The 27,566-nt window shown below is 52.9% G+C and overlaps 1 protein-coding gene across 1 annotated transcript in view; it reads left to right on the top strand.

Moving 5' to 3' along the window:
- Positions 1–27,566, top strand: part of laptm4b (lysosomal protein transmembrane 4 beta) — a 93,430-nt gene that overhangs the window by 11,602 nt on the left and 54,262 nt on the right. Inside the window, exons 2-4 of the mRNA XM_072468471.1 lie at positions 5,229–5,340; positions 18,356–18,429; positions 26,811–26,933. Coding sequence (XP_072324572.1) covers positions 5,229–5,340; positions 18,356–18,429; positions 26,811–26,933 — 309 coding nt within the window. The remainder of the gene's footprint in view (positions 1–5,228; positions 5,341–18,355; positions 18,430–26,810; positions 26,934–27,566) is intronic.

Here is a 27,566-nt window from a genome sequence, read left to right as displayed (position 1 = left end):
TGTGTGCGGGGGAGGGGGTGGCATTGCCCGTGGCTGAGGGTGTGTGGGAGACCCTCAAGCCCACTTAGAGATCGGGCTACCCTTTCACAATGGACGGGACCCAGACTCACATAGTGAGTTTTAAGTGAGCTTAAAAGCCCACTTAACTATATCTATGCCGGAAATGACCCCGCTAATCCCACCCAGAGCAGATTCTGTTTATTTATTAAATCGTGCCTGAGGCACAATCAATTGGGCAAAAACGATAGTTGAATCCAACTGAAGCTTTATTGCTATCAGATGTGTGGCCTCCCACAGCAGCTGGCGAACTGGCTGCTGGCTGGAGGACACGCATATTTATACAAGCAGGGACTACCAGCGAACCTGTAGTACAGGTCCTACCGTACATCACCTAATACAGGTGCAACAGTGGTTTACCACATTCACCCCCTGTTAAAAATTGAGTCCGGTGGGGATGGTGGATAACTATATACAACAATGAGTTAATATTTAAAAGATTTGAGCAAACAAATGTCCTTTGATGTCCGGTGGACCCGTCAGAGGTTTAGCCGGTCCGGGGCCTTGATATTCCTCTGGGAGCGACGCAGTGGTGTCGGCGATGTTGGTGCTGATCTGGTCAATGGTGACTCCGGGAGCGTGCCGAAATCTTCTTCATCGTCGGGCGTGGGCAGGGGGGGTGACGGATGGTCCTGGGGGGGCTGCTGTTGGGAGCGACGGGAGAGGGGAGGGTGGCGCCGGGGGCGGAGGGGGTGTGGGGGTGGAACCTGCTGGTGCCAGGTCCCTGAGGGAAACAGTATCCTGGCGGCCGTCGGGGAACGCCGCGTAGGCGTATTGGGGGTTTGCGTGGAGCACGTGCACCCTCTCCACCAACGGGTCCGCCTTGTGGAGTCGGACGTGCCTACGGAGAAGCACGGTTCCCGGAGCTGCGGGCCAAGTCGGGAGCGACACCCCAGATGTGGACTTCCTGGGGAAGGCAAAAAGACGTTCATGGGGTGTATTGTTCGTGGCAGTTCAGAGTAATGAGCGAATGGAGTGGAGTGCATCAGGGAGGCCGGGAGGTGTCTGGACCGTAGGGCCAGCTGGACGGCCCTCCATACCATCCCATTCTCCCTTTCTACCTGTCCGTTTCCCCGGGGGTTGTAGCTGGTCGTTCTGCTGGAGGCGATACCCCTGCTGAGCAGGAACTGACGCAGCTCATCACTCATGAATGAGGATCCCCTGTCACTGTGGATGTAGGCGGGGAAACCGAGCAGAGTGAAGATTGTGTTGAGGGCTTTAATGACGGTGGCAGACGTCATGTTGGGGTATGGGATGGCAAAGGGGAATCTGGAGTATTCGTCGATCACACTGAGAAAATATGTGTGACGGTTGGTGGAGGGGAGGGGGCCTTTGAAGTCCACGCTGAGGCGTTCAAAGGGGGGAGAGGCCTTCACCAGGTGCGCATGGTCCGGCCGGTAGAAGTGCGGCTTGCACTCCGCACAGACATGGCAGTCCCTGGTGATTGTCTGTACTTCCTCGACGGAGTAGGGCAGATTTTGTGCCTTAATGAAGTGGTGCAACCGTGTGACTCCTGGGTGACAAAGGCTGTCGTGCAGGGCCCGGAGTCGGTCTGCTTGTGCGCTGGCACCTGGATAGGGTGTCTGGGGGCTCGTAGAGTTTGCCGGAGCGATACATAATCTCATAATTATAGTTGGAGAGCTCGATTCTCCACCGCAAGATTTTATCATTTTTGATCTTGCCCCGCTGTGTGTTGTTGAACATGAAGGCTACCGACCGTTGGTCAGTGAGGAGGGTGAATCTCCTGCCGGCCAGCTAATGTCTCCAATGCCGCACAGCTTCAACGATAGCCTGGGCCTCCTTTTCGATGGATGAATGCCGAATTTCTGAGGCATGAAGGGTGCGGGAAAAGAATGCCACGGGCCTGCCTGCCTGCCTGATTGAGGGTGGCGGCAAGGGCGACGTCTGATGCGTCGCTTTCTACTTGGCAGGGCAGTGTCTCATCTACAGCGTGCATTGTGGCCGTGGCAATATCAACTCTGATCCGGGCGAAGGCCTGTTGGGCCTCGGCCGTCAGGGGAAAAGATTGGTCTATACCACCCACATTGCAATGGATCCTTGTCCCGCTTCAAGATCAAAGAAATCAGCGCCCTGGACATTGTTGGGGGCAAGGTCCCCCCCTCCCCCGCCTTATTAAAAGTCCTCACTAGCAACGGGCCCAGCAGGTCCACGTATTTCCTGTAAAATTCAACCGGGAACCCATCCGGCCCCGGGGCCTTCCCTGCCTGCATGCTCCCCAATCCTTTAACCAGCTCCTCCAGCCCAATCGGCGCCCCCAAACCAGCCACCTTCCCCTCCTCCACCCTCTGGAACCTCAGCTGATCTAGGAATCGTCGCATCCCCTCCTCCCCCGCTGGGGGCTCAGATCTGTACAGATCCCCATAGAAGTCCCTAAATACCTCGTTTATTCTCACCGCACTCCGCACCGTATTTCCCCCCTCTATCCTTAACTCCACCTATCTCCCTCGCTGCCTCCCTCTTACGAAGCTGATGTGCCAGCATCTGACTCGCCTTCTCCCCATACTCATACGCCGCCCCTTGCGCTTTCCTCCACTGTGCCTCTGCTTTCCCCGTGGTCAACAGGTCGAACTCCGTCTGGAGGTTCCGTCGCTCCCTGAGTAGCCCCTCCTTGGGGGCCTCTGCATAACTCCTGTCCACCCTTAAAATCTCCCCCACCAACCTCTCCCTCTCCCTCCCCTCTCTCTTCTCCCTGTGGGCCCTAATGGAGATTAGCTCTCCCCTGACCACCACCTTCAGCGCCTCCCAGACTACCCCCACCTGCACCTCCCGTTGTCGTTGGCCTCCAAATCTCTTTCAATGCACCCCCGCACCCGCCCGCACACCTCCTCATCCGCCAACAGTCCCACATCAAGGCGCCACAGCGGGCGCTGGTCCCTCTCCTCCCCCAACTCCAGCTCCACCCAATGCGGGGCGTGGTCTGAGATGGCTATTGCCGAGTATTCCGTTCCCTCCACTTTCAGGATTAGCGCCCTACTCAAAATGACTGGCCCCGCCCCCATCCTTCCTTAACGCGGGAAAAAGCCCGCGCTTTCCTGAGCCGGCCCCGCCCCCTCTGGCGCAGCTCCTTTTGTGGCCTTATCCCAATTCCCCATCCCCGGGCCTCCACCCCCCTCTTCCTCCGTGGGGCCCTGCCCCTCCAACACCGACGCCCACACTCTCCCACAGCCCCCACATCAAATCCATTCACCCATCCCCACCCAGCACCAAAACAAAAAGAACATTCCCCAAACACAGTAAACATCTCCCCCCACGACAAACCCTCAATTTGAGTCCAGCTTTTCAGTCCGTATAAAGTTCCATGCCTCATCAGGCGTTTCAAAATAGTGGTGCCGATCTTGGAACGTGACCCACAATCGCGCTGGCTACAGCATCCCGAACTTCACCCCCTTCCGATGTAGCACCGCCTTAGCCCGGTTAAAACCAGCCCTCTTCTTAGCCACCTCCGCACTCCAGTCCTGGTAAATCCGGATCTCCGTGTTCTCCCACCTGCTGCTCCGCTCTTTTCTGGCCCATCTCAGGACACACTCTCTGTCCATAAAGCGGTGGAACCTCACCACTACAGCCCTTGGCGGCTCGTTGGCTTTGGGTCTCCTTGCCAGGACCGATGAGCCCCCTCCAGCTCCAGGGGCCTCGGGAAAGCTCCCGCGCCCATCAGCGAATTGAGCATCGTGCTCATATATGCCCCGGCATCGGGCCCCTCCACTCCTTCAGGGAGACCCAGAATTCGAAGATTCTTCCTCCTCGACCTATTCTCCAGGTCCTCGAATTTTTCCGCCCACCTCTTGTGCAGCGCCTCGTGCGCCTCCACCTTCACCGCCAGGCCCAAGATCTCATCCTCGTTCTCCGAGGCTTTTTGCCGCACATCTCGGATCGCTGCCCCTTGGGCCTTCTGGGTCTCCACAAGCTTCTCAATCGCTGCCTTCATTGGTGCCAGCATTTCTGTCCTCAGCTCCTCAAAGCAGCGTTCAAGAAACCCCTGCTGCTCCTGCGACCACTGCGCCCACGCTGCTTGGTCTCCACCCGCCGGCATCTTGCTTTACTCCCTCGCACTTTTCGCTGCACCAAGGTCACTTTTTTAACCGCTGTACTCCTGGTCCAATCCATATAATGTCGGGGGGACCTTGCTGTCACCTTCCCACACTGGAAGCCGTCGAACAATTGCCGTTGGGGCCCCTCTGAAGAGCTCAAAAGTCCATTCCCAACGGGAGCTGCCGAACGTGCGACGTACCTAGGCATAGCCGCAACCGGAAGTAGCCTGCGATTTTGTGAACTTTGACCACCGACTTTGCGGCCTGTGGGAAGAGTTTTTCACCATCTACTCTATCAAAACCTCTATTAATTCGCCCCTTAACAAAGAACAAAGAACAATACAGCACGGGAACAGGCCCTTCGGCCCTCCAAGCCTGTACCAGTCATGATACCAAGCTCTGCCAAAACCCTCAGCACTTCCTTGTGCCGTATCCCTCGATACCCATCCTATCCATGTGTTTGTCGAGATGCCTTTTGAACGCCGTTAATGTATCTGCTCCGACAACCTCCCCTGGCAACGCGTTCCAGGCACTCACCACCCTCTGCGTAAAAAACCTGCCTCGCACATCTCCTCTAAACTTTGCCCCACGGACCTTAAACCTATGCCCCCTGGTGACTGACACCCTCCACCCTGGGAAAGAGTGCCTGCCCATCCACTCTACCCATGCCCCTCACAATCTTGTAGACCTCCATCAGGTCACCCCTCGACCTCCGTCATTCTAACCTTCCCTGCTCGAAAGAGATAAACTTCTCCAGTCCCTCCATGTCACTGAGATCCTTCATCTCTGCTACATTGTTGTAAATGGCCTCTGCGCCCTTTCCAAGGCCTTGACCGCCCTAAAGTGTACACCAGCTGAGGCCTGAGCAGTGATTTATAAAGGGTCCTGATATCTGTATTAAAGCAAGTCTCTGAATGTCTCTTTTCAGCTGTGATCAATTCCATAACTTTTAGACAGACGATAGTTAGCTGTACCACGTAACATTCCCAGATTTCCAGATGATTAAATATATTGGTTGGGTTAAGACTATTCAAACCAATCTGTATTCTGGTCAAAGGTATTTGTGCATTGAAAGAAGGTTTGCTTTGCGTTGCTCACTGTTTTTTGTTTATCTCCCACCAGTTGATCAATGGCGTGGTGCTGCTGATTTTGCTGTCGGCTCTGAGTGACCCAGCACGGTACCATCTTCCCCACGCCGAGCTCGGCAATGACATTGACTTCACCGAAGATGCCAGTAAGTCCATACATTGGTTCATTGTCACTCCCCATACACTCTTCCCCCCCCCACCCCCCCTCCTCCCCCCACCCTTCCCTTCTCACTAACTTAGCGTCTTTTTAAACTCATCTCGCTCAATTTGACTGGCAGACTGTTTGCTCCAAACTCCGTAACTTTTTTGTGCTTGCTAAGACGTCCCAGATCTCTGCTCTCTGTTCTTTGCCATTTCACTCAAAAAAGGTTTTGGGCATCTTGGAAGCTACTGGCTCATGGAATGTTCCTCGACCGTGTGTCTAAAGACCTAACCTAGTGGCCGCCAATAGCCGGGATTCATTTGTCCGATGTAATAATAAGAATCTTTATTAGTGATACAAGTAGGCTTACATTAACACTGCAATGAAGTTACCGTGAAAATCCCCTAGTCGCCACATTCCGGCGCCTGTTCGAGTACACCGAGGGAGAATTCAGAATGTCCAATTCACCGAACGAGCACGTCTTTCGGGACTTCTGGGAGGAAACCGGAGCACCCGGAGGAAACCCACGCAGACACGGGGAGAATGTGCAGACTCCGTACAGTGACCCAAGCCGGGAATCGAACCTGGGTTCCTGGCGCTGTGAGGCAGGATTTTCGGACCCGGGTTCCTCTTCGGGGTCCGCATCAGTCGGCGCACCAACTTTCACAGCTTCCATCTCGGTGTCCGTGTTCCCATTATCCGGAGGGATAGAATCTGGGTTACGGGGATGGGGTGGAGGGGTGGGCTTAAGTAGGGTGCTCTTTCTAAGGGTCGGTGCAGACTCGATGGGCCGAATGGCCTTCTTCTGCACTGTAAATCCTCTGTTCTAAAATCGCAATTCTCCACGGCCTTGACAGCGGCGTCTGCGTGCTCGAACTCACGTGGAGTAAACGCCGTTGGCACATCATTCACGGGCCTGACCCGGTATTCTCCGGGGCCTCCGTGATTCTCCGCCTCCACTGGGGCGATTTTCCGACGACCACGTTCACTTGTGCTTGATTGATGAGGGAGAGAGAGAGGAGGTAGGTCACGGAGAGGTGTGACCATGGGCTGCCGGGATGGACATTGGCTGGGCTGGCTGGGGTGAGGGGTGGCCCTAACAGGGGTCGGGGGGTTGCTGACAGGGGAACAGGCTATGGAGCTGGGGTGACTCTCCACGGGACTGGGACTGGAGCCTCTCCACTAAAGTGCCCCACGAAGGTGAGTGTCTCTGGGATGGTGGAGGGTGTTGGGTACAGCTGTGTGCTGGGAGGGGATGGGGGTGGTGCGAGGGTGATGGACACAGCTGTGTGCTGGGAGGTGATGGGGTGGTGGAGGATGGTGGACACAGCTGTGTGCTGGGAGGTGATGGGGTGGTGGAGGGTGTTGGACACAGCTGTGTGCTGGGAGGTGATGGGGTGGTGGAGGGTGATAGAATTTGCTGTGTGCTGGGAGGTGATGGGGTGGTGGAGGGTGTTGGACACAGCTGTGTGCTGGGAGGTGATGGGGTGGTGGAGGGTGTTGGACACAGCTGTGTGCTGGGAGGTGATGGGGTGGTGGAGGGTGTTGGACACAGCTGTGTGCTGGGAGGTGATGGGGTGGTGGAGGGTGTTGGACACAGCTGTGTGCTGGGAGGTGATGGGGTGGTGGAGGGTGTTGGACACAGCTGTGTGCTGGGAGGTGATGGGGTGGTGGAGGGTGTTGGGCACAGCTGTGTGCTGGGAGGTGATGGGGTGGTGGAGGATGGTGGACACAGCTGTGTGCTGGGAGGTGATGGGGGTGGTGCGAGGGTGTTGGACACAGCTGTGTGCTGGGAGGTGATGGGGTGGTGGAGGGTGTTGGACACAGCTGTGTGCTGGGAGGTGATGGGGTGGTGGAGGGTGATGGACACAGCTGTGTGCTGGGAGGTGATGGGGTAGTGGAGGGTGTTGGACACAGCTGTGTGCTGGGAGGGGATGGGGGTGGTGGAGGGTGTTGGACACAGCTGTGTGCTGGGAGGTGATGGGGTGGTGGAGGGTGTTGGACGCAGCTGTGTGCTGGGAGGTGATGGGGTGGTGGAGGGTGTTGGACACAGCTGTGTGCTGGGAGGGGATGGGGTGGTGGAGGGTGTTGGACACAGCTGTGTGCTGGGAGGGGATGGGGGTGGTGCGAGGGTGATGGACACAGCTGTGGGCTGGGAGGTGATGGGGTGGTGCGAGGGTGGTGTGGGGTGAGGGTAGTGTTGGAAGGGGGGTGTTGACGCATGTGTCATGGGGCACCGCAACTAATCGGGGTGTCACTTCCTCGCTCGAGGCCGATCACCACCCCGGCGAAGTCCCTTTCCTCGGGCTGACCGACCATGTCCAGGGCCCACTGTGCTGCCACGGTGAGGGTCCGCAGGTCCGCCGGTCCCCCTCCAGTCATTCCTGCTCCCTGCGGTTCTGAGCGATCTTCTCCTGGGGGGGAATCTGAAAACACACAAGTGTTAGACAGCCCGGTGCATGCAGCCCAGGGTGAGGGTAGCTGGTGGCCTCAGTGGCCAGGGCACTCGGCCATGGCGGCCGGTATGGGTGCTGGCAGTGGTGCAGGGTAGGGGTTTGGCCGTCCTCCTGGTTGGGGGGGGGGGGGGCATGGGGTTGCGAGTGTGTGGGATGAGGGTTACTGCCAGGGGCACAGTGCTGCCCACTCACCTGGCCACCCTGAGGGGATCGTGCAGTTTGTTCCGGCCCTGTTGGCCGGTCCGGACGGTGTTGCTGGTGGTGCTGACCACCTCTGCCATCTGTGCCCAGGCACGGCGAACGGTGGCAGTGGCAGCCTCTGTAAATCTCGGGGCTGCTCGCCTCGCTGCCATCTTGTTGGCTGTGATGACTGAGTGTGGGGAGTGAAGTGTGTCTACGCGGCTGCAGCTTGTCAGCCTCCTGAGTGTCAATCGCGAATCCGGCGAATCCGGCACCGTTTCTCATTGGAATCTAGTGTGTTCCACGTGGCGCTCGTGCTAACCCCCCCCCCCCCCCCCCCCCATGGAACTCCATGAATCCTGCCCCACCGTCAACACTTGGAGCGGGATTCTCCGCTTACCGACACCGAAATCGTGTGAGACAACCGAAGAGCAGCCGCCAATAATGGCCCCACCGCGGCGATCGGCAAGGAAACGACGTTCACCATCCAGAAATACGCGTCTTGACCCAATACTGCAGGCGCAGGACGCACAGCCGTAGGCAAAGGAGTGCAGACGTCCCCTTGCTTCGCCTTCCTCCGACTTTGGCGGGGAGGGATTTTATAACCTGCACAAGGGCTACGGGGCTGGAGCAATGGCGGGGCCCCATCAACGCAGTATATGGACTTTTAGATAAAAGCCGCCCCAGATGAGAGCCAGGCAGGAGTGCACTCCCGGCTGGGACCTGAAGTGTACTCTGTAAATACTTCGTTTGTCAATAAACCGTTTTTCTTTACGCCTCTTGTTTGGACTCCTCTGTGGCCACTGGAGTGCGTTTCTGGTAGAAGAAGGGTTGGACACCAGAAAAGACAGATTTATGATGGACCGGGAAAGTCACAAGAGGTGATGCAAGGAAACATTTTGCTTTATACAGCGAGTACACGGCCTGGACATGCGGTGGAAGCAGATTCAACAACCCCGTCCATTAGAGAATTAGATGAATAGTCGAAGGCGACATATCGCCAGGGCTGTGGGGAAAGGGGAGTAGGATTAAACCAGATAACTGTACCAAAGAGCCAACACATGCACGATGGGCTGAATGGTCTATTTCTGTGCTGTATCCCTCTAAGATTCTAGGATGGTCAAAGAATTCGAGAGGGTGGTCAGTAACCATTTCCTCTGCTATGTGGGGTGTGGGAGTCCAAAACAAGGGCAAGGAACTTAAAATTGGAGCTAGGATGTTTAGCACAGGGCTAAATCACTGGCTTTGTGAAGCAGACCAAGGCAGGCCAGCAGTTCAATTCCTGTACCAGCCTCCCCAAACAGGCGCCGGAATGTAGCGACTGGGGGCTTTTTCACAGTAACTTCATTTGAAGCCTTCTTGTGACACTAAGCGATTTTCATTTCATTTCATGTTCAGGGGTGATGTCGGTGGGCAATTCTCCACACAAAAATTTTGAACCTTTCAAAACTTAGATCCATAAATTTCGGGTAGGGACGGATATTGAGGGTTACAGAACCAAAATGGGTTGATGGGATTAAGATCCAGATCATCATTGATTGAACAGGCTAGAGGGGCTGAATAGCCTCCTCACGTTCACATTCTAGCATCACGTGGATCCAGGGTACGTACAAATATAGCTGTCAAAATGAAGATGAAGAGCGGATTCAGTGGACCCAATTGAATCAAATCAAAAATATAAGAAATAAGTCAAGCAGAACGTTTCTGAGCAAACGAGTTCAGTTTGTTACAGTTCCGCTATAAAAGAGACTGCGAAAAGTCCTATTGTACGTACACAAAGGCTGTTAGATCAAGTTTATTATTCATATCTGATTCACAATCTTCCCTGTTGTAATTCAGAAACTTACAATGGCACAGTGATTTCGTGTCCTCCTCCAGTAACAGTACATTTTGACAGTAATCACTAGTTTGAGGCAGCAAATGCGCAATAAGCTCTCAAATGACAGCCAAAGCTGGGTCAGAATAGCTCCCTCCGTGTTCGACTCCTTGTGGCTCTAACCTTTTCTCACCTATCTTCTGATCTCTGCTCCATCACATCCCCCACAATACTTGCTCACCCCCAATTGATGGCCATGTTTTCAGATGCCTGGGCCTCATCCTAAACCCCATCATTCCCTCCCGAAACCTCTCTAGCCCTCGTGTAATGTTCTCAGTATGCACAGATGGCGATGCCTTTGTAGTTGAAGTGATTAGAGAATATACAGCTTTGTAAATGAACAAAACGATTAACTAACTAAAACACTAAAAGGTTTCTATGATGTCTACTACGATTGCAGTTGGATACTATGGCTAAATACAAATAACTATGATTAATTACTATTGACTCAGGAGCTACTCGATATGTGACTGGACTCAATCCCTGCAATCCACGTTCGGCCTCACATGTGTCTGTGTTCCAGAAACGTTCTCCTGCCGCCACGCCACCTGTGGTCGGATGCCGGAATACATCCTGCCTCACATGTGCCTGTGTTCCAGTAACGTTCTCCTGCCGCCATGCCACCTGTGGTCGGATGCTAGAATACATCCTGCCTCACATGTGTCTGTGTTCCAGTAACATTCTCCTGCCGCCACGCCACCTGTGGTCGGATGCCGGAATACGTTCTGCCTCACATGTGTCTGTGTTCCAGTAACGTCCTCCTGCCGCCCCGCCACCTCTGGCTGGATGCTAGAATTGTAATTTATATATACTGCCACTAATGTTTATATACGGCTTGGTTATTATAGAATTATAGATTTTACAGTGCAGAAGGAGGCCATTTGGCCCATCGAGTCTGCACCGGCTCTTGGAAAGAGCGCCCTACCCAAGGTCAACATCTCCACCCTATCCCCATAGCCCAGTAACCCCACCCAACACTAAGGGCATTTTTGGACACTAAGGGGCAATTTATCATGGCCAATCCACCTAACCTGCACATCTTTGGACTGTGGGAGGAAACCGGAGCACCCGGAGGAAACCCACGCACACAGGGAGGATGTGCAGACTCCGCACAGACAGTGACCCAAGCCGGAATCGAACCTGGGACCCTGGAGCTGTGAAGCAATTGTGCTATACACAGATAATAGTTCACATATCATCACACCTCTCTCCTCCTTTAAGATGCTCCTTAAAACCTTAAAAATCTCTTTCACCAATCATGGAATCCCTACACGGCAAAAGAAGGCCATTCGGCCCATCATTTCTACACCAACCCTCTGAAAGAGCACCCTATCTCCCACCCTATCCCCTAACCTGCACATTTTTGGACACTAAGGGGCAATTTAGCATTACCAATCCACCTAACCTTCGCATCTTTATACTGTGGGAGGGAACTGGAGCACCGAATGGATGTGGAGAGATATTTTGCCTTGAGTCTAGAACTTAGGGGGTCACCGTCTAAAAATGAGGAGGTCTCACTTTTAGGTCTGAGATGAAGAGAGTATTTTTTCACTCCGAGGTTGGTTAAACTATGGAATTCTCTACCACAAAGAGCAGCGGAAGCTGGGTCACTGAGCCTATTCAAAGCTGGATTAGACAGGCTTCTGACTGGCAAAGGAGTCAAGGGCTATGGGGGGAAGACAGGAATGTGGAGTTGAGGCCATAGAAGTCATCATAGAGGCCATCAGATCAGCCATGATCTTATTAAATGGTACAGCAGGCTTGAGGGGCTGAATGGCCTGCCCCTGCTTTTAATGCCTCTGTCCTTGTAATTGTTATTGTTATTGTGAGGATTTTCTCACCCTCCCTCATCAATACTCAATGAGACTTGCGGTTGCGGCTATGCGGAGCTAAGTCGCACGTTCGGCAGCTCCCGCTTGGAACGGACTTTTGGGCTCTTTTCAGGGCCCCCCACGGCATCTTTACGACATTTCCCGGTGTGGGAAGAAGACTGCAACATTCCCCCGATAGTGTATGGCTTGGACCAGGAGCAGGGCGACTAAAAAAGTGGTGGTGAAGCCAAAGAAAGTGCGAGGGAAGAAGAGCAAGATGGCGGCGGGCGGGGACCAGGCAGCGTGGATGCAGTGGGCGCAAGAGCAGCAGGAGGTTATCCAGCGCTGCTTCAGGGAGCTCAAGGCGGACCTGCTGGAGCTGATGAAGGCTTCTATTGATAAGCTGCTGGAGAACTAGACGGCCCAGGGGGTGGCGGTCCGCGAGGCTCGACAAAAGATCCCAGATAACGAGGACGAGATCTTGGGCCAAGCGGTGAAGGTGGAGGTGCACGAGGCGCTCCACAAGAAATGGCAGGAACGGTTCGAGGAGATGGAGAATCGGTCGAGGCGGGAGAATCTGCGGATTCTGGGCCTCCCGGAGGGGCTGGAGGGGCCGGACGTGGGGGCTTAAGTGGTCACCATGTTAAACTTGCTGATGGGAGCGGGGTCCTTCCAGGGGCCCCTGGAGCTGGAAGGGGCCCATAGAGTGTTGGCGAAGAGGCCCAAGGCTAATGAGCCTCCGTGGGCGGTGCTGGTGAGGTTCCATCGGTTCACTGATCGGGAGTGCGTGCTCAGGTGGGCCAAGAAAGAGAGGAGCAGCAGGTGGGAGAACACGGAGGTTCGAATATATCAGGACTGGATCGTGGAGGTGGCGAAGAGGAGGGCCGGGTACAACTGGGCGAAGGTGGTGCTGCGCAGGAAGGGGGTGAAGTTTGGCATGTTGCAGCCGGCGCGACTGTGGGTCACCTACAAGGACCGGCACCATTATTTTGAGTCCCCGGAGGAGGCGTGGGCCTTTGTTCAGGCCGAGAAGCTGGACACAAACTGAGGGTCGGGATGGGGGGGTCGGGTGTGGAGATGGTCGGGATTGTTGTTGTTGTGTTACATTTTGAGGGGGGGTTCTTTGTTCTTGTTTATTTTTGGTTCGGTGTGGGTGGTTAGGGTGGGTTGGGCACAGTTTTGGTTGGGTCTGTCGGGTGGGCTCTTGGAGGGGGGTAAGTAGATGAAGTAGGAGTGGATGGCCGGTAGGGGGGATTGGGCCCCGCAGGGGAGGCTGAGGCCCGAGTCAGGGGTGAGGGGACTGGGCCTGTAAGAGGAGCTGCGTCAGAGGAGGCGGGGCCGGGCAGGTGGAAAGCGCGGGCTTTTTCCCGTGCTGAAGGCTGGAGGGGGCGGGGCCGGGGAAGTGAGGGTTGTTTCCCGTGCTTGGGATGGAAGAGGGAGGCGGAGAGCCTGCTGATGGGCAATGGAGGAGGGTATGTCCCACAATGGGAGGAGTCGAAGGAGAGGCGGGAGCGGCCGGGGTTAGCAGGAGTCAGCTGACTTGCGGGAGTGCAATGGGGGGAGCAATGCAGCTAGGAGGGGTCCTAGCTTTTGGGGGGGGGGGGGGGGTTGCTGCTGGTATGGTCAAGGGGGAGCTGGAGCCAGTAGAGGGGGTTGGGACGGGGTCTGCCGCCGTGGGGAACGGGCCGGGTGTGGGGTGCGGGCACGTGGCTGGCCGAGGAGAGGACATGGCTAGTCAGCGGGGGAGGGGGGCGGGTAGCCCCCTGATCCGGTTGATAACCTGGACCATAAGGGGACTGAACGGGCCTGTTAAGCGGGCCCGGGTGTTTGCGCACCTGAAGGGGCTCAAGGTGGATGTGGTCATGCTCCAGGAGACACACCTGAAGGTGGCAGACCAGGTAAGATTGAGGAAGCGGTGGGTAGGCCAGGTGTTTCACTCGAGGCTAGATGCCAAAAATCAGGGGGTGGCGATCTTGGTGGGAAAGAGGGTGTCGTTCGAGGCGTCGAGTATTGTGACAGACAATGACGGCAGGTACGCAATGGTAAGTGGTAAGCTGCAAGGGGAGAGGGTGGTGCAGGTCAATGTGTACCCCCGAACTGGGACGATGCGGGTTTTATGCGGCGCATGTTGGGTCGGATCCCGGACTTGGAAGTGGGGGGCCTGATAATGGGGGGGGACTTTAACACGGTGTTGGATCCGGCACTGGATCGCTCCAGGTCTAGGACGGGTAGGAAGCCGGCGGCGGCTAAGGTGCTGAGGGGGTTTATGGACCAGATGGGAGGGGTGGACCCTTGGAGATTTGCAAGGCCGGGGGCTAGGGAATTTTCATTCTTCTCGCACGTTCATAAGGCTTATTCCCGGATCGACTTTTTTGTTATGAGCAGGGCGCTGATTGCGAAAGTAGAGAATACCGAGTACTCGGAGATAGCCATTTCGGATCACGCCCCGCATTGGGTAGACCTAGAGCTGGGGGAGGAGAGGTACCAGCGCCCGTTGTGGCGCTTGGAGGTGGGGCTGTTGGCGGACGAGGAGCTGAGTGAGCGGGTCCGAGAAAGCATAGAGAGACACCTGGAGGCCAACGATGACGGGAAGGTCCGAGTGGGGATGGTCTGGGAGGCGCTGAAGGCAGTGGTTAGGGGAGAGCTGATCTCCATTAGGGCCCACAAGGAGAGGAGAGAGCAGAGGGAGAGGGAGAGGCTGATGGGGAGATGGTGAGGGTAGACAGGAGGTATGTGGAGGTGCCGGAGGAGGGACTGTTGAGGGAGAGGCGTAGCCTCCAGGCCGAATTCGACCTGTTGACCACCAGGAAGGCAGAGGCGCAGTGGAGGAAGGACCAGGGGATGATTTATGAGTGTGGGGAAAAGGCAAGTCAGATGCTGCCGCATCAGCTTCGGAAGCGGGACGCAGCTACGGAGATTGGGGGAGTTAAGGATAGGGGAGGGAGTGTGGTGCGGAGTGGGGTTGGCATCAATGGGGTCTTCAGGGACTTTTATGAGGAACTGTATCGGTCCGAGCCCCCACAGGAGGAGGGAGGGATGGGCCGCTTTCTGGACCAACTGAGGTTCCTGAAGGTGGCGGAGGGACTGGTGGCGGGATTAGGGGCCCCGATTGGGCTGGAGGAGCTGGCCAAAGGAATAAGGAGCATGCAGGCAGGGAAGGCATCGGGGCCGGATGGTTTCCCGGTCGAATTTTACAAGAGATATGTGGACCTGTTGGGCCCGTTGCTGGTTAGGACCTTCAATGAGGCAAGGGAGGGGGGGTGGGGCCTTTGCCCCCGACGATGTCCCGGGCACTGATCTCCTTGATCCTGATGCGGGACAAGGATCCCCTGCAGTGTGGGTCTTACAGGCCGATTTTGTTGTTAAATGTAGATGCCAAGGTGCTGGCGAAGGTCTTAGCCATGAGAATTGAGGATTGGGTGCCGCAGGTCATCCACGAAGACCAGACGGGGTTCGTGAAGGGGAGGCAGTTGAACGCGAATGTGCGGAGGCTCCTGAACGTTATTATGATGCCGGCAAGGGAGGGGGAGGCGGAGATAGTGGCGGCGATGGACGCTGAGAAGGCCTTCGATAGGGTAGAGTGGGGGTACTTGTGGGAGGTGCTGAAGAGGTTCGGGTTTGGGGAGGGGTTCGTCAGGGTCAGGTGGGTTAGGCTGTTGTACGAGGTCCCGATGGCAAGTGTGGCCACGAACAAGAGGAGGTCTGAGTACTTTCGATTGCATCGAGGGACGAGGCAGGGGAGTCCCCTGTCCCCCCCTGCTCTTCGCACTGGCGATTGAACCCCTGGCTATGGCACTGATGGAGTCGAGGAACTGGAGGGGGTTGGTGCAGGGTGGGGAGGAGCATAGGGTGTCGCTCTATGCGGACGATTTGCTGCTATATGTGGCGGACCCGGTGGGGGGAATGCCGAGGTAATGAGGATCCTCAGGGAGTTTGGGGATTTCTCAGGGTACAAGCTCAGCATGGGGAAGAGCGAGTTGTTCGTGGTTCACCCAGGAGACCAGGAGAGGGGGATTGGCGAGCTCCCACTAAAAAGGGCGGCGAGGAGCTTCAGGTATTTGGGGGTCCAGGTGGCCAGGAGCTGGGGGGCCCTGCATAGACTTAATTTCGCAAGGCTGGTGGAGCAAATGGAGGAGGAGTTTAAGAGGTGGGAGGCGTTGCCGCTGTCCTTGGTGGGTAGGGTGCAGTCAATCAAAATGACGGTGCTCCCAAGGTTTTTGTCCCTGTTCCAGTACCTCCCCATTCTTATCCCGAAGGCCTTCTTTAGGCGGGTCAACAGGAGCAAAACGGGGTTTGTGTGGGCGCGAGGGACTCTGAGGGTGAGAAGGGTGTTCCTGGAGCGGAGTAGGGATGGGGGGGCTGGCACTGCCCAACCTCTGCGGGTACTACTGGGCCGCCAATGCGGCGATGGTGCGCAAGTGGGTGATGGAGGGGGAGGGGGCAGCATGGAAGAGGCTGGAGACGGCGTCTTGTGAGGGTACGAGTCTGGAGGCACTGGCAACGGCATCGCTGCCGCTCCCTCCAATGAGGTATACCACGAGCCCGGTGGTGGCGGCTACCCTCAAAATTTGGGGGCAATGGAGGCGGCACAGGGGGGAAGTGGAGGCCTCGGTGTGGACCCCAATACGGGGGAACCACCGGTTTGTCCCAGGGAGAATCGATGGAGGGTTTTCGGGGTGGCACAGGGCAGGGATAAGAAGGTTGGGGGACCTGTTTGTGGATGGGAAGTTCGCGAGCCTGGGTGAGCTGGAGGAGAAGTAAGGGCTCCCCCCCCGGGAAACACCTTTAGGTATCTACAGGTAAGGGCGTTTGCCACGCGGCAAGTGGTGGAATTCCCGCTGCTGCCGCCACGCACGGTACAGGACAGGGTGCTCTCGGGGGTGTGGGTTGGAGAGGGGAAGATCTCGGCAACATACCAGGTGATGCAGGAGGAAGAGGAAGCCTCGGTGGAGGAGCTGAGAGGTAAGTGGGAGGAGTTGGGGGAGGAGATCGAGGAGGGGACGTGGGCAGATGCCCTAGGCAGGGTGAACTCTTCCTCTTCGTGCGCTCAGCCTCATACAGTTTAAGGTGCTGCACAGGGCACACATGACCGGGACAAGGATGAGGGTTAGGTGCTCAGGGAGCCCAGCAAACCACATCCATGTGTTCTGGGCATGCCCAGCACTGGAGGAATTTTGGAAGGGCGTAGCGAGGACGGTGTCGAGGGTGGTAGGATCCAGGGTCAAACCGGGCTGGGGGCTCGAATATTTGGGGTGGCAGAGGAGCCGGGAGTGCAGGAGGCGAAAGAGGCTGGTATTCTGGCCTTTGAGCCCCTGGTAGCCCGGCGAAGGATTCTTCTTCAGTGGAAGGATGCGAGGCCCCCAAACGTGCAATCCTGGATCAGCGATATGGCAGGGTTCATTAAATTGGAGCGGGTGAAATTTGCCTTAAGGGGATCGGTGCAAGGATTTTTCAGGCGGTGGCAACCGTTCTTGGACTTCCTGGCAGAACGGTAGAATGTTATTTTTGTTTGTCTATACTGGGGGATCTGAGGGGGTGTATACATTTGCCATGTTTGCTTTATGTTAATTCGGGGTGTTAATTTATTATTTATGTATAGGGGAAAGGGGGCACGGGGTTGTTTTGTTTGGTATTTAATTCTATTGGGTTCCTTTTACATCTTGTTGTTGATATTTTGTGAAAACTTTAATAAAAATTTTATTTTTTTTTTTTAAATCACTATTCAATGATTATTCTCCATTCCTGTTCCGTGAATGAGGTTTATTATTTATTTATTTTTATTTAGAAGGCTTATATTTACTTAAAAAATGACTTCCCTCGCAGTCGAGGGGCCGAATTGACGCAAGCTTTCCGATCAATTATTCTGAGCAAAATGTGGAATGGTGGAAAGATCAAACTAGAATAACGTAGCAGTCATCAGATTAGGGGCCCCAAATTCAAGTGGATTGAAGCCACCCAAGGCAGAGATTCCAGTGTCCGCTTGACCCAGCCTCTGCCTCTCAGTGCTCCTCGACGCTCCTAGCTGAGTGTCCTGGGGGTCTGAAACAGAAAAATATCTGTGTGTGTTTCAAGCAGAGGTTGACAGATATCTGATTAACAATAACAGAGAAGGTTATGGGTGTAAAAGGCATTGAAGTGTACGAATAACCACGATCGTATTGAATGGCGGAGCAGGCTCGATGGGCTGAATGGCCTCCCCCCCTGCTCCTGTGTTCCTATAAAAACACCTTGCGGGATTCTCCGTCGGCGGGATCCTCCGCTTTCCCGGCAGCGCACCCACTCCTGCGGGATTCCCAGCGGAGTGGGGGTGGCCACAATGGGGAACCCCATTGGGCCAGCTGCGGAAACGGGGAATCCCGCTGCTGGCGGGGGGTGCGCGAGGCCGGAAAACGGGGCTGGCGGGACGGAAAATCCCGCTGCCGGCGGGGGCGCGTCGGGTCGGAAAGCGGGGTTGGTGGGACGGAGAATCTCGCTGCCGGGGCGGGGGGGGGGGGGGGGGGGGGGGGGGCGCCGGACCGGAAAACGGGGCCTGCGGGACAGAGAATCCCGCCCATCAACTTACTTAATACAGAATAGGTTCGTGGGGAAATGTAAGTATTCCACCAGTCCTAAGGTTGGTTTGTTCGCATACTTTGCATTTACATAGCACCTAATGTGCTGTTCATGGTGTGTAAACCTTCCATTTCTCTGTTCCAGATATCTGTATTGCCACTGCGATTTCCCTCCTCATGATAACGATCTGTGGCATGGCCACTTATGGAGCATATAAGGTAGTGTAACCTGATGACGGGAATGATGATCGAAAACGTGGCAGTTAAAATGTGCTGGGTTTTATTTCGATGAAGATATTATAACTAATTTTAATGCTGCCTTTGATTAGATTTTCTATTTAGAGCAAGTAAATTGCAATTTTCACAAGTCTATATATTTAGAAATTAAAAGTTGTTTGGTGCTTTCCAGAAGGTTTTGTTTAGCAAGTTACAGGATTGACATCTCCCGCAATGTGCCAGGCTGGTCAGAGGTCAAAGGTAAAATCCCCTATCCCGCTGGCCCGGGTTTGGCTGTGCGAAGTGAAAGAAAACAGCTCTTGCCATTGACATCAAAGAAGGCTGCCCAACAAAGGTTTGCCAGTCTAGGTGGAGGATTTCCCCCCTCCCCCTCTATCCCGACTTCAGTTTGCATCTGGTGTCAACGGGATTTCCAAACGTTTAGCAACAGTGATGTCATCGAACAGAGTAAAGAGCCACTCACCGAACTGTTACGGTGCAGAAGGAGGCCATTCAGCCCATCAGGTCTGCACCGGTTCTCCAAATGAGCATCATGACTCAGTGCCGCCCCCTGCCTTTTCCCCGTTGCCCTGCAAATTGTTTCTATTCAAATAATCATCTCACACCCTCTTGAATGTCTCGATTGAACCGGCCTCCACTACACTACATGTCCAGACAGCGCATTCCAGACCCCAACCACTCGCTGTGTGAAAAAGTATTTTCTCACATCACATTTGCTCCTTTTGCAAGTATCTTTACGGGTGGAATTCCCTCAGCCAGCCCGTGACGTGTATGACGGCAGGCGGGCATGGAGGGTGTCGTGTTATTCACCCTGGGGTAACACGGACTGCAACTGGATGCAGTTGTACTTGAAAGTAGACTCCAAACTGTGATGTTGGTTCAATACGCTTTATTGAACTTGTTGAGCAGTGCACACAGTTCGCTGTGGGTTTGACACTCCACTAATCTAAGCGTGCAGACTAACTAACTAGACCAGACTAGCTCTGAGCCACCTGTAGAAGGTGCGAACTGATATATACACCCTGACTGTCAGTACAGTTGTCACCACTGGAAAGAAGCAGAGTGCTGATGCCTCGTGTGTTTTATAATGGGAGACCACCTTCTAGTGTTCTGCTTGGTGATTGGTTGTGTTCTGTCCTGTGTGTTGATTGGCTGTACTGGGTGTCTGTCACTGCCTGCCTGTATCTCATTATGTGCATGAGTGCATATCACGACAGAGGGGTCTGGTGGGAACCAAAAAGTCTGAAACCCGTCAGAGTAAAGTTACCATGGCAATTCTGCCAATGGCAGGTGGCATGAACGCCACATGATGCTCATTAAATGAGCTACCCGCCAGTTTCCTGCAGGCCATTCAATCTTGTGCACGCCCGTGGGAAATCTTTTCAGCGTCAAATCTAACTGCTAAAGAATGCCGTGAACAGGGTGGTAAAGAGACTTTGAGGTGAGTGCAACAAAGTCTTTCTGCCATAGCTCTGGGCTCCTCCTGATGCCCTGAACACCCCTCTGCTGAGGCAGGCTGGTTCCTGCCCTCCGACAAGGCTGTTTGAGAAGCTCACAAACAAGGGGGTCAAAGGGTGACCACATAGTTTACTGGAAGGACTTGGATGAGGACTCCAGATGTGTTGGGTGGAGGTCCAAGTGGGGCATGGGCTTTGGGCTCTGGATGAACACGATTGACTCAAGGAAGAAATTTCCTCTGGAGGTTGCAGCCTTTTCCCTCTGGGTAGCTGACATCCTGCGGCGTCTGGTGAAGACAGGTGGGCTAGGAGTGTGCTGGGCTGGTCTTGGTATCTGAGAGAGGGCGGACAAACCAGGCACTGGCCCACCAGGAGAGTCAAAGGAGAACTCGGCTGTGCGTAATTCATGAGGTTCCAAGGGCAGACTCTGGCACGGGATCAGCAGGACAGGTGCCACCGAAGTCACGAAGCCACCCGCCATTGCACTTACTCTCAAAATGGGAGAATTCCACCTTCCGTCTGTGAACAAAGAACAAAAGAACAAAGAAATGTACAGCACAGGAACAGGCCCTTCGGCCCTCCAAGCCCGTGCCGACCATACTGCCCGACTAAACTACAATCTTCTACACTTCCTGGGTCCGTATCCTTCTATTCCCATCCTATTCATATATTTGTCAAGATGCCCCTTAAATGTCCCTATCGTCCCTGCCTCCACTACCTCCTCCGGTAGTGAGTTCCAGGCACCCACTACCCTCTGCGTAAAAAACTTGCCTCGTACATCTACTCTAAACTTTGCCCCTCTCACCTTAAACCTATGCCCCCTAGTAATTGACCCCTCTACCCTGGGGAAAAGCCTCTGACTATCCACTCTGTCTATGCCCCTCATAATTTTGTATACCTCTATCAGGTCGCCCCTCAACCTCCTTCGTTCCAGTGAGAACAAACCGAGTTTATTCAATCGCTCCTCATAGCTTATGCCCTCCATACCAGGCAACATTCTGGTAAATCTCTTCTGCACCCTCTCTAAAGCCTCCACATCCTTCTGGTAGTGTGGCGACCAGAATTGAACACTATACTCCAAGTGTGGCCTAACTAAGGTTCTATACAGCTGCAACATGACTTGCCAATTCTTATACTCAATGCCCCGGCCAATGAAGGCAAGCATGCCGTATGCCTTCTTGACTACCTTCTCCACCTGTGTAGCCCCTTTCAGTGATCTGTGGACCTGTACTCCTAGATCTCTTTGACTTTCAATACTCTTGAGGGTTCTACCATTCACTGTATATTCCCTACCTGCATTAGCCCTTCCAAAATGCATTACCTCACATTTGTCCAGGTTAAACTCCATCTGCCATCTCTCCGCCCAAGTCTCCAGACAATCTAAATCCTGCTGTATCCTCAGACAGTCCTCATCGCTATCCGCAATTCCACCAACCTTTGTGTCGTCTGCAAACTTACTAATCAGACCAGTTACATTTTCCTCCAAATCATTTATATATACTACAAAGAGCAAAGGTCCCAGCACTGATCCCTGTGGAACACCACTGGTCACAGCCCTCCAATTAGAAAAGCATCCCTCCATTGCTACCCTCTGCCTTCTATGGCCTAGCCAGTTCTGTATCCACCTTGCCAGTTCACCCCTGATCCCGTGTGACTTCACCTTTTGTACTAGTCTACCATGAGGGACCTTGTCAAAGGCCTTACTGAAGTCCATATAGACAACATCTACTGCCCTACCTGCATCAATCATCTTAGTGACCTCCTCGAAAAACTCTATCAAGTTAGTGAGACACGACCTCCCCTTCACAAAACCGTGCTGCCTCTCACTAATACGTCCATTTGCTTCCAAATGGGAGTAGATCCTGTCTCGAAGAATTCTCTCCAGTAATTTCCCTACCACTGAAGTAAGGCTCACCGGCCTGTAGTTCCCGGGATTATCCCTGCCACCCTTCTTAAACAGAGGAACAACATTGGCTATTCTCCAGTCCTCCGGGACATCCCCTGAAGACAGCGAGGATCCAAAGATTTCTGTCAAGGCCTCAGCAATTTCCTCTACAGCCTCCTTCAGTATTCTGGGGTAGATCCCATCCGGCCCTGGGGACTTATCTACCTTAATATTTTTTAAGACACCCAACACCTCGTCTTTTTGGATCACAATGTGACCCAGGCTATCTACACCCCCTTCTCCAGACTCAACATCTACCAATTCCTTCTCTTTGGTGAATACTGATGCAAAGTATTCATTTAGTACCTCGCCCATTTCCTCTGGCTCCACACATAGATTCCCTTGCCTATCCTTCAGTGGGCCAACCCTTTCCCTGGCTACCCTCTTGCTTTTTATGTAAGTGTAAAAAGCCTTGGGATTTTCCTTAACCCTATTTGCCAATGACTTTTCATGACCCCTTCTAGCCCTCCTGACTCCTTGCTTAAGTTCCTTCCTACTTTCCTTATATGCCACACAGGCTTCGTCTGTTCCCAGCCTTTTAGCCCTGACAAATGCCTCCTTTTTCTTTTTGACGAGGCCTACAATATCACTCGTCATCCAAGGTTCCCGAAAATTGTCGTATTTATCTTTCTTCCTCACAGGAACATGCCTGTCCTGTATTCCTTTCAACTGACACTTGAAAGCCTCCCACATGTCAGATGTTGATTTGCCCTCAAACATCCGCCCCCAATCTATGTTCTTCAGTTCCCGCCTAATATTGTTATAATTAGCCTTCCCCCAATTTAGCACATTCATCCTCGGACCACTCTTATCCTTGTCCACCAGTACTTTAAAACTTACTGAATTGTGGTCACTGTTACCGAAATGCTCCCCTACTGAAACATCTACCACCTGGCCGGGCTCATTCCCCAATACCAGGTCCAGTACCGCCCCTTCCCTAGTTGGACTGTTTACATATTGTTTTAAGAAGCCCTCCTGGATGCTCCTTACAAACTCTGCCCCGTCTAAGCCCCTGGCACTAAGTGAGTCCCAGTCAACATTGGGGAAGTTGAAGTCTCCCATCACCACAACCCTGTTGTTTTTACTCTTTTCCAAAATCTGTCTACCTATCTGCTCCTCTATCTCCCGCTGGCTGTTGGGAGGCCTGTAGTATACCCCCAACATTGTGACTGCACCCTTCTTATTCCTGATCTCTACCCATATAGCCTCACTGCCCTCTGAGGTGTCCTCTCGCTGTATAGCTGTGATACTCTCCTGAACAAGTAGCGCAACTCCGCCTCCCCTTTTACATCCCCCTCTATCCCGCCTGAAACATCTAAATCCTGGAACGTTTAGCTGCCAATCCTGCCCTTCCCTCAACCAGGTCTCTGTAATGGCAACAACATCATAGTTCCAAGTAGTAATCCAAGCTCTAAGTTCATCTGCCTTACCCGTAATGCTCCTTGCATTAAAACATATGCACTTCAGGCCACCAGACCCGCTGTGTTCAGCAACTTCTCCCCGTCTGCTCTGCCTCAGAGCCACACTGTCCCTATTCCCTAGTTCTCCCTCAATGCTCTCACCTTCTGACCTATTGCTCCCGTGCCCACCCCCCTGCCATACTAGTTTAAACCCTCCCGTGTGACACTAGCAAATCTCGCGGCCAGGATATTTATGCCTCTCCGGTTTAGATGCAACCCGTCCATCTTATACAGGTCACACCTGCCCCGGAAGAGCTCCCAGTGGTCCAGATAACAGAAACCCTCCCTCCTACACCAGCTGTTTAGCCACGTGTTTGTCTGCTCTATCTTCCTATTTCTAGCCTCACTGGCACGTGGCACAGGGAGTAATCCCGAGATTACAACCCTCGAGGTCCTGTCTTTTAACTTTCTGCCTAGCTCCCTGAACTCCTGCTGCAGGACATCATGCCCCTTCCTGCCTATGTCGTTAGTACCAATATGTACAACGACCTCTGCCTGTTTGCCCTCCCCCTTCAGGATTCCCTCTACCCGTTCGGAGACATCCTGGACCCTGGCACCAGGGAGGCAACATACCATCCTGGAGTCTCTTTCACGTCCACAGAAGCGCCTATCTGTGCCCCTGACTATAGAGTCCCCTATAACTATTACTCTTCTGCGCTTTGACCCTCCCTTCTGAACATCAGAGCCAGCCGTGGTGCCACTGCTCTGGCTGCTGCTGTTTTCCCCTGATAGGCTATCCCCCCCGACAGTATCCAAAGGGGTATATCTGTTCGAGAGGGGGACAACCACAGGGGATTCCTGCACTGACTGCCTGCCCTTTCTGGTGGTCACCCATTTCTCTGCCTGCACCATGGGTGTGACCACACTTACATAACTGCGATCTATGACGCTTTCCGCCACCTGCATGCTCCTAAGTGCATCCAATTGCTGCTCCAACCGAACCATGCGGTCTGTGAGGAGCTGCAGTTGGGTGCACTTTCTGCAGATGAAGCCATCCGGGACGCTGGAAGCCTCCCGGACCTGCCACATCTCACAGTCAGAGCACAGCACCCCTCTAACTGACATTGCGTCAATTAATTAAAATTAAAATTTGTCTTTTTTTTTTTAAAATACTTTTTTTTTTAAATTACAAAGTTACTGTCAACTATCTGTTTCCTAGCACTAGATTTCTAATAGAAATGCGATAGCTAACTATAATATTCTCCGATCTCTGGCTTAGATATCCTCTAAATTATAATTAAGTTATTATGTTTAATTAGTTCCCAAATACTCAAAAAAATTTAGGTTAGAATCCCAACCAGCCACTCAGGTCACAGCTTTTCTGTGATGTCACTTCAGTTTCCCCCCGACACACACAATTTGAAAAAAAGGTATAAAAGTAAAAATCACTTGCTTACCTTCTGAGATGTTCTCAGGTTCTCTCGCTGACAGAGACTGCTCCTCCACCTCCAATCCTTGACCTGCACAATGCTAATAATATAATAATATAATATGGCACTTACCTTACACCAATGGGTCTTATTATTAGGTTAGAGGAGGAGGGTGGGTGGGAGACACTACACGTGTAGTGTCTCGGGTTTCCTCTCCACCAGAATTTATTGGTTGGGGGGGGGGGAAACTTGCCAGAGGTCGAACTTCCGGTTCCCGCCGAAATCCAAAGGGCTGCTCCTGTAAAGGTAAGAGCTTTTAAACTCACTACTCACCTCCAAGAAGGCCCCTGCGCACCGCTGCCGCCGAAATCCAAAGGGCTGCTCCTGTAAAGGTAAGTGGTTTTTAAACTCACTACTCACCTCCCAGAAGGCCCCTGCGCACCGCTGCCGCCGAAATCCAAAGGGCTGCTCCTGTAAAGGTAAGTGGTTTTAAACTCACTACTCACCTCCAAGAAGGCCCCTGCGCACTGCTGCCGCCGAAATCCAAAGGGCTGCTCCTGTAAAGGTAAGGTTTTTAAACTCACTACTCACCTCCCAGAAGGCCCCTGCGCACCGCTGCCGCCGAAATCCAAAGCTCTCTCGTTCTTGATCCTTTTACGAGCGGGAACAGTTATACCCTATCTACTCTGGCCAAAGTCATGATTTTGAACATCTCTATCAAATCTCCTCTTCGCCTTCTGCTCGCCAAGAAGAACAGCCCCGGCCTCTCCAATCTATCCTCATAACTGAAGTTACTCAGCCCTGGAACCATTCTTGGAAACCTCTTCTGCGCGCTCTCCAATGTGTTCATGTCCTTCCTATACCGTGGGGCCCAGAACTGGACACAATACTCAAGTTGAGGTCTAATGAGTGTCCATTAGAAGTTTAGCGTAACGTCCTTGCTCTTGTACCTTATGTCCTATTAATAAAAGCCCAGGATACTATTTGCTTTAATAACTGCATTTGCCGGGTATTTGTCCACTCACTTAATCCATCTACATCCCTTTGCAGAATCCTTGTGACCTCTTCACGGTTTACTATCCCACCTATCTTTGTGTATCAGCAAATTTAGAAACATTTGGTCCTTTCATCTCAGTCATTTATATAAATGGCAAAAAGTTGATGTCCCAACACTGATCCCTGTGACACACCACATCCTGTCAACCAGACAAAGAGCTGTTTTTGCCTACCCTCCATTTCCTGTTAGCCTGCCAACCTTCTATCTATGACAATATGTTTCCCCTGCTTCATGAGCTTTTATTTTCCATAATTGCCTTTGATGTGGCACCTTATCAAATGCCTTCTGGAAATCTAGGTACAGTACATCCACCGGTCCCCCTTTATCCACAGCATAGGTTGCTTCTTCAAAGAAGTCCTATAAATTGGTTAAATATGTTTTCCCTTTCACAAAACCACGTTGACACTGCGTGATTGCCCTGAAGTTTTCTAAGTGGCTTGTTATAACGGGCAGGATTCTCCGATCTGTGTTCTCCTCGCCCCCGCGGCCAGCGAGAACGGGAAATTTGGTGCTCAGTCAAAACTCCAATGTTTGAACATTAGAACCAGGCAGCTTGACCATGCAGTGCAAGGGCTGTTAGGTAAGAGCAACAAATGCTGGCCTTGCCAGCGACGCCAACATCCCACGAACGAATAAAGAAAATAAAGCTCATGCTCAATGAGAATTGAGTCAAGGGTACGAAAAAAGAACTCCCTTCTCTCATTTTAACTAAATATTTGAAAAGTTTAATACTCATCTCGTGGGCAGTGTTCGGCTTTTATGTTAAGAGGTATGAATTTGCACGGGTTCCCTGGTTTACTCAGCTGTTGCAGTACCGTCACCATAACATAAAGTGACATGCTTTAGCAGCACAAAGATACTAAAGACATCAGTTAGGAAGCTACTGATCAGGAATGCAAGATTGATGGTGCTCAGAATATAATGCCAAGTCTCTCATTCTGCAGTGTATGTTTAAAAATGCCAGAGTTCCTGATTCTAGTTCCAATAAAAATGCGTGAGGTGGAATCTCATCAAACTGTGTCGGAGTTGACTTTTGCAAATCTTACACTTCTTTGTTTCCTTCTATTTTTCCAGCAACTCAGTGCTTGGATCATCCCCTTCTTCTGTTACCAGATCTTTGATTTTGCCCTCAATACTCTCGTCGCCATCAGTGTGGTCGTCTATCCAACCTCCATTCAAGACTATTTGCGACAGCTGGTACAAAATGCACAATTTTACGTGAAGTGATTTCTCATTTATATCTCGAAACATGGGAACAGGAGAGGAGGGTTCACACCTCAACGTGCAAATTTAGATTCAGTGAATTAATAAACTCTGGAATCGAAACGTTTCCACTTTTAAATCGAGTGTGATGGCTGTCACTTAAACGATCATCGATTTGTCGTAAAAACCCATCCGGTTCAATGATCTCCTTTCGGGAAGGAAATCTGCCGCCCTTACCCGGTCTGGCCTACATGTGACTCCAGACCCAGTGGTTGATTCTCGACTGCTCTCAAGGGCATTTCGGGATGGGCGACAAATGCGGACCTATCCAGCGATGCCCGCATCTAATGGACAAATAACAAAAAGACAAACTTCTTTACCCCAGAGAGTGGTGAGAATGTGAAATTCGCCGCCACAGGGAACGTTTCGAAGGGGATAGCTTTAAATATATTCAAGGGGGATTTAGATAAATCCACGGGGGGGGGGGGGGGGGGGGGGGGGGGAAAGAAAATCAAAATCAAAGGAGAGACCCTGATAACCTTCGAGAAGTATTTAGATGTGGACTTGCGATGCCAAGGCAAACAGGACTGTGGGCCAAGTGCTGGGAAATATGATTAGAATATTTAA

Source organism: Scyliorhinus torazame, chromosome 11 (genome assembly GCF_047496885.1).
Source record: "Scyliorhinus torazame isolate Kashiwa2021f chromosome 11, sScyTor2.1, whole genome shotgun sequence".
Taxonomy (NCBI): Eukaryota; Metazoa; Chordata; class Chondrichthyes; order Carcharhiniformes; family Scyliorhinidae; genus Scyliorhinus; species Scyliorhinus torazame.
This window is presented reverse-complemented; position numbering and strand designations above follow the sequence as displayed.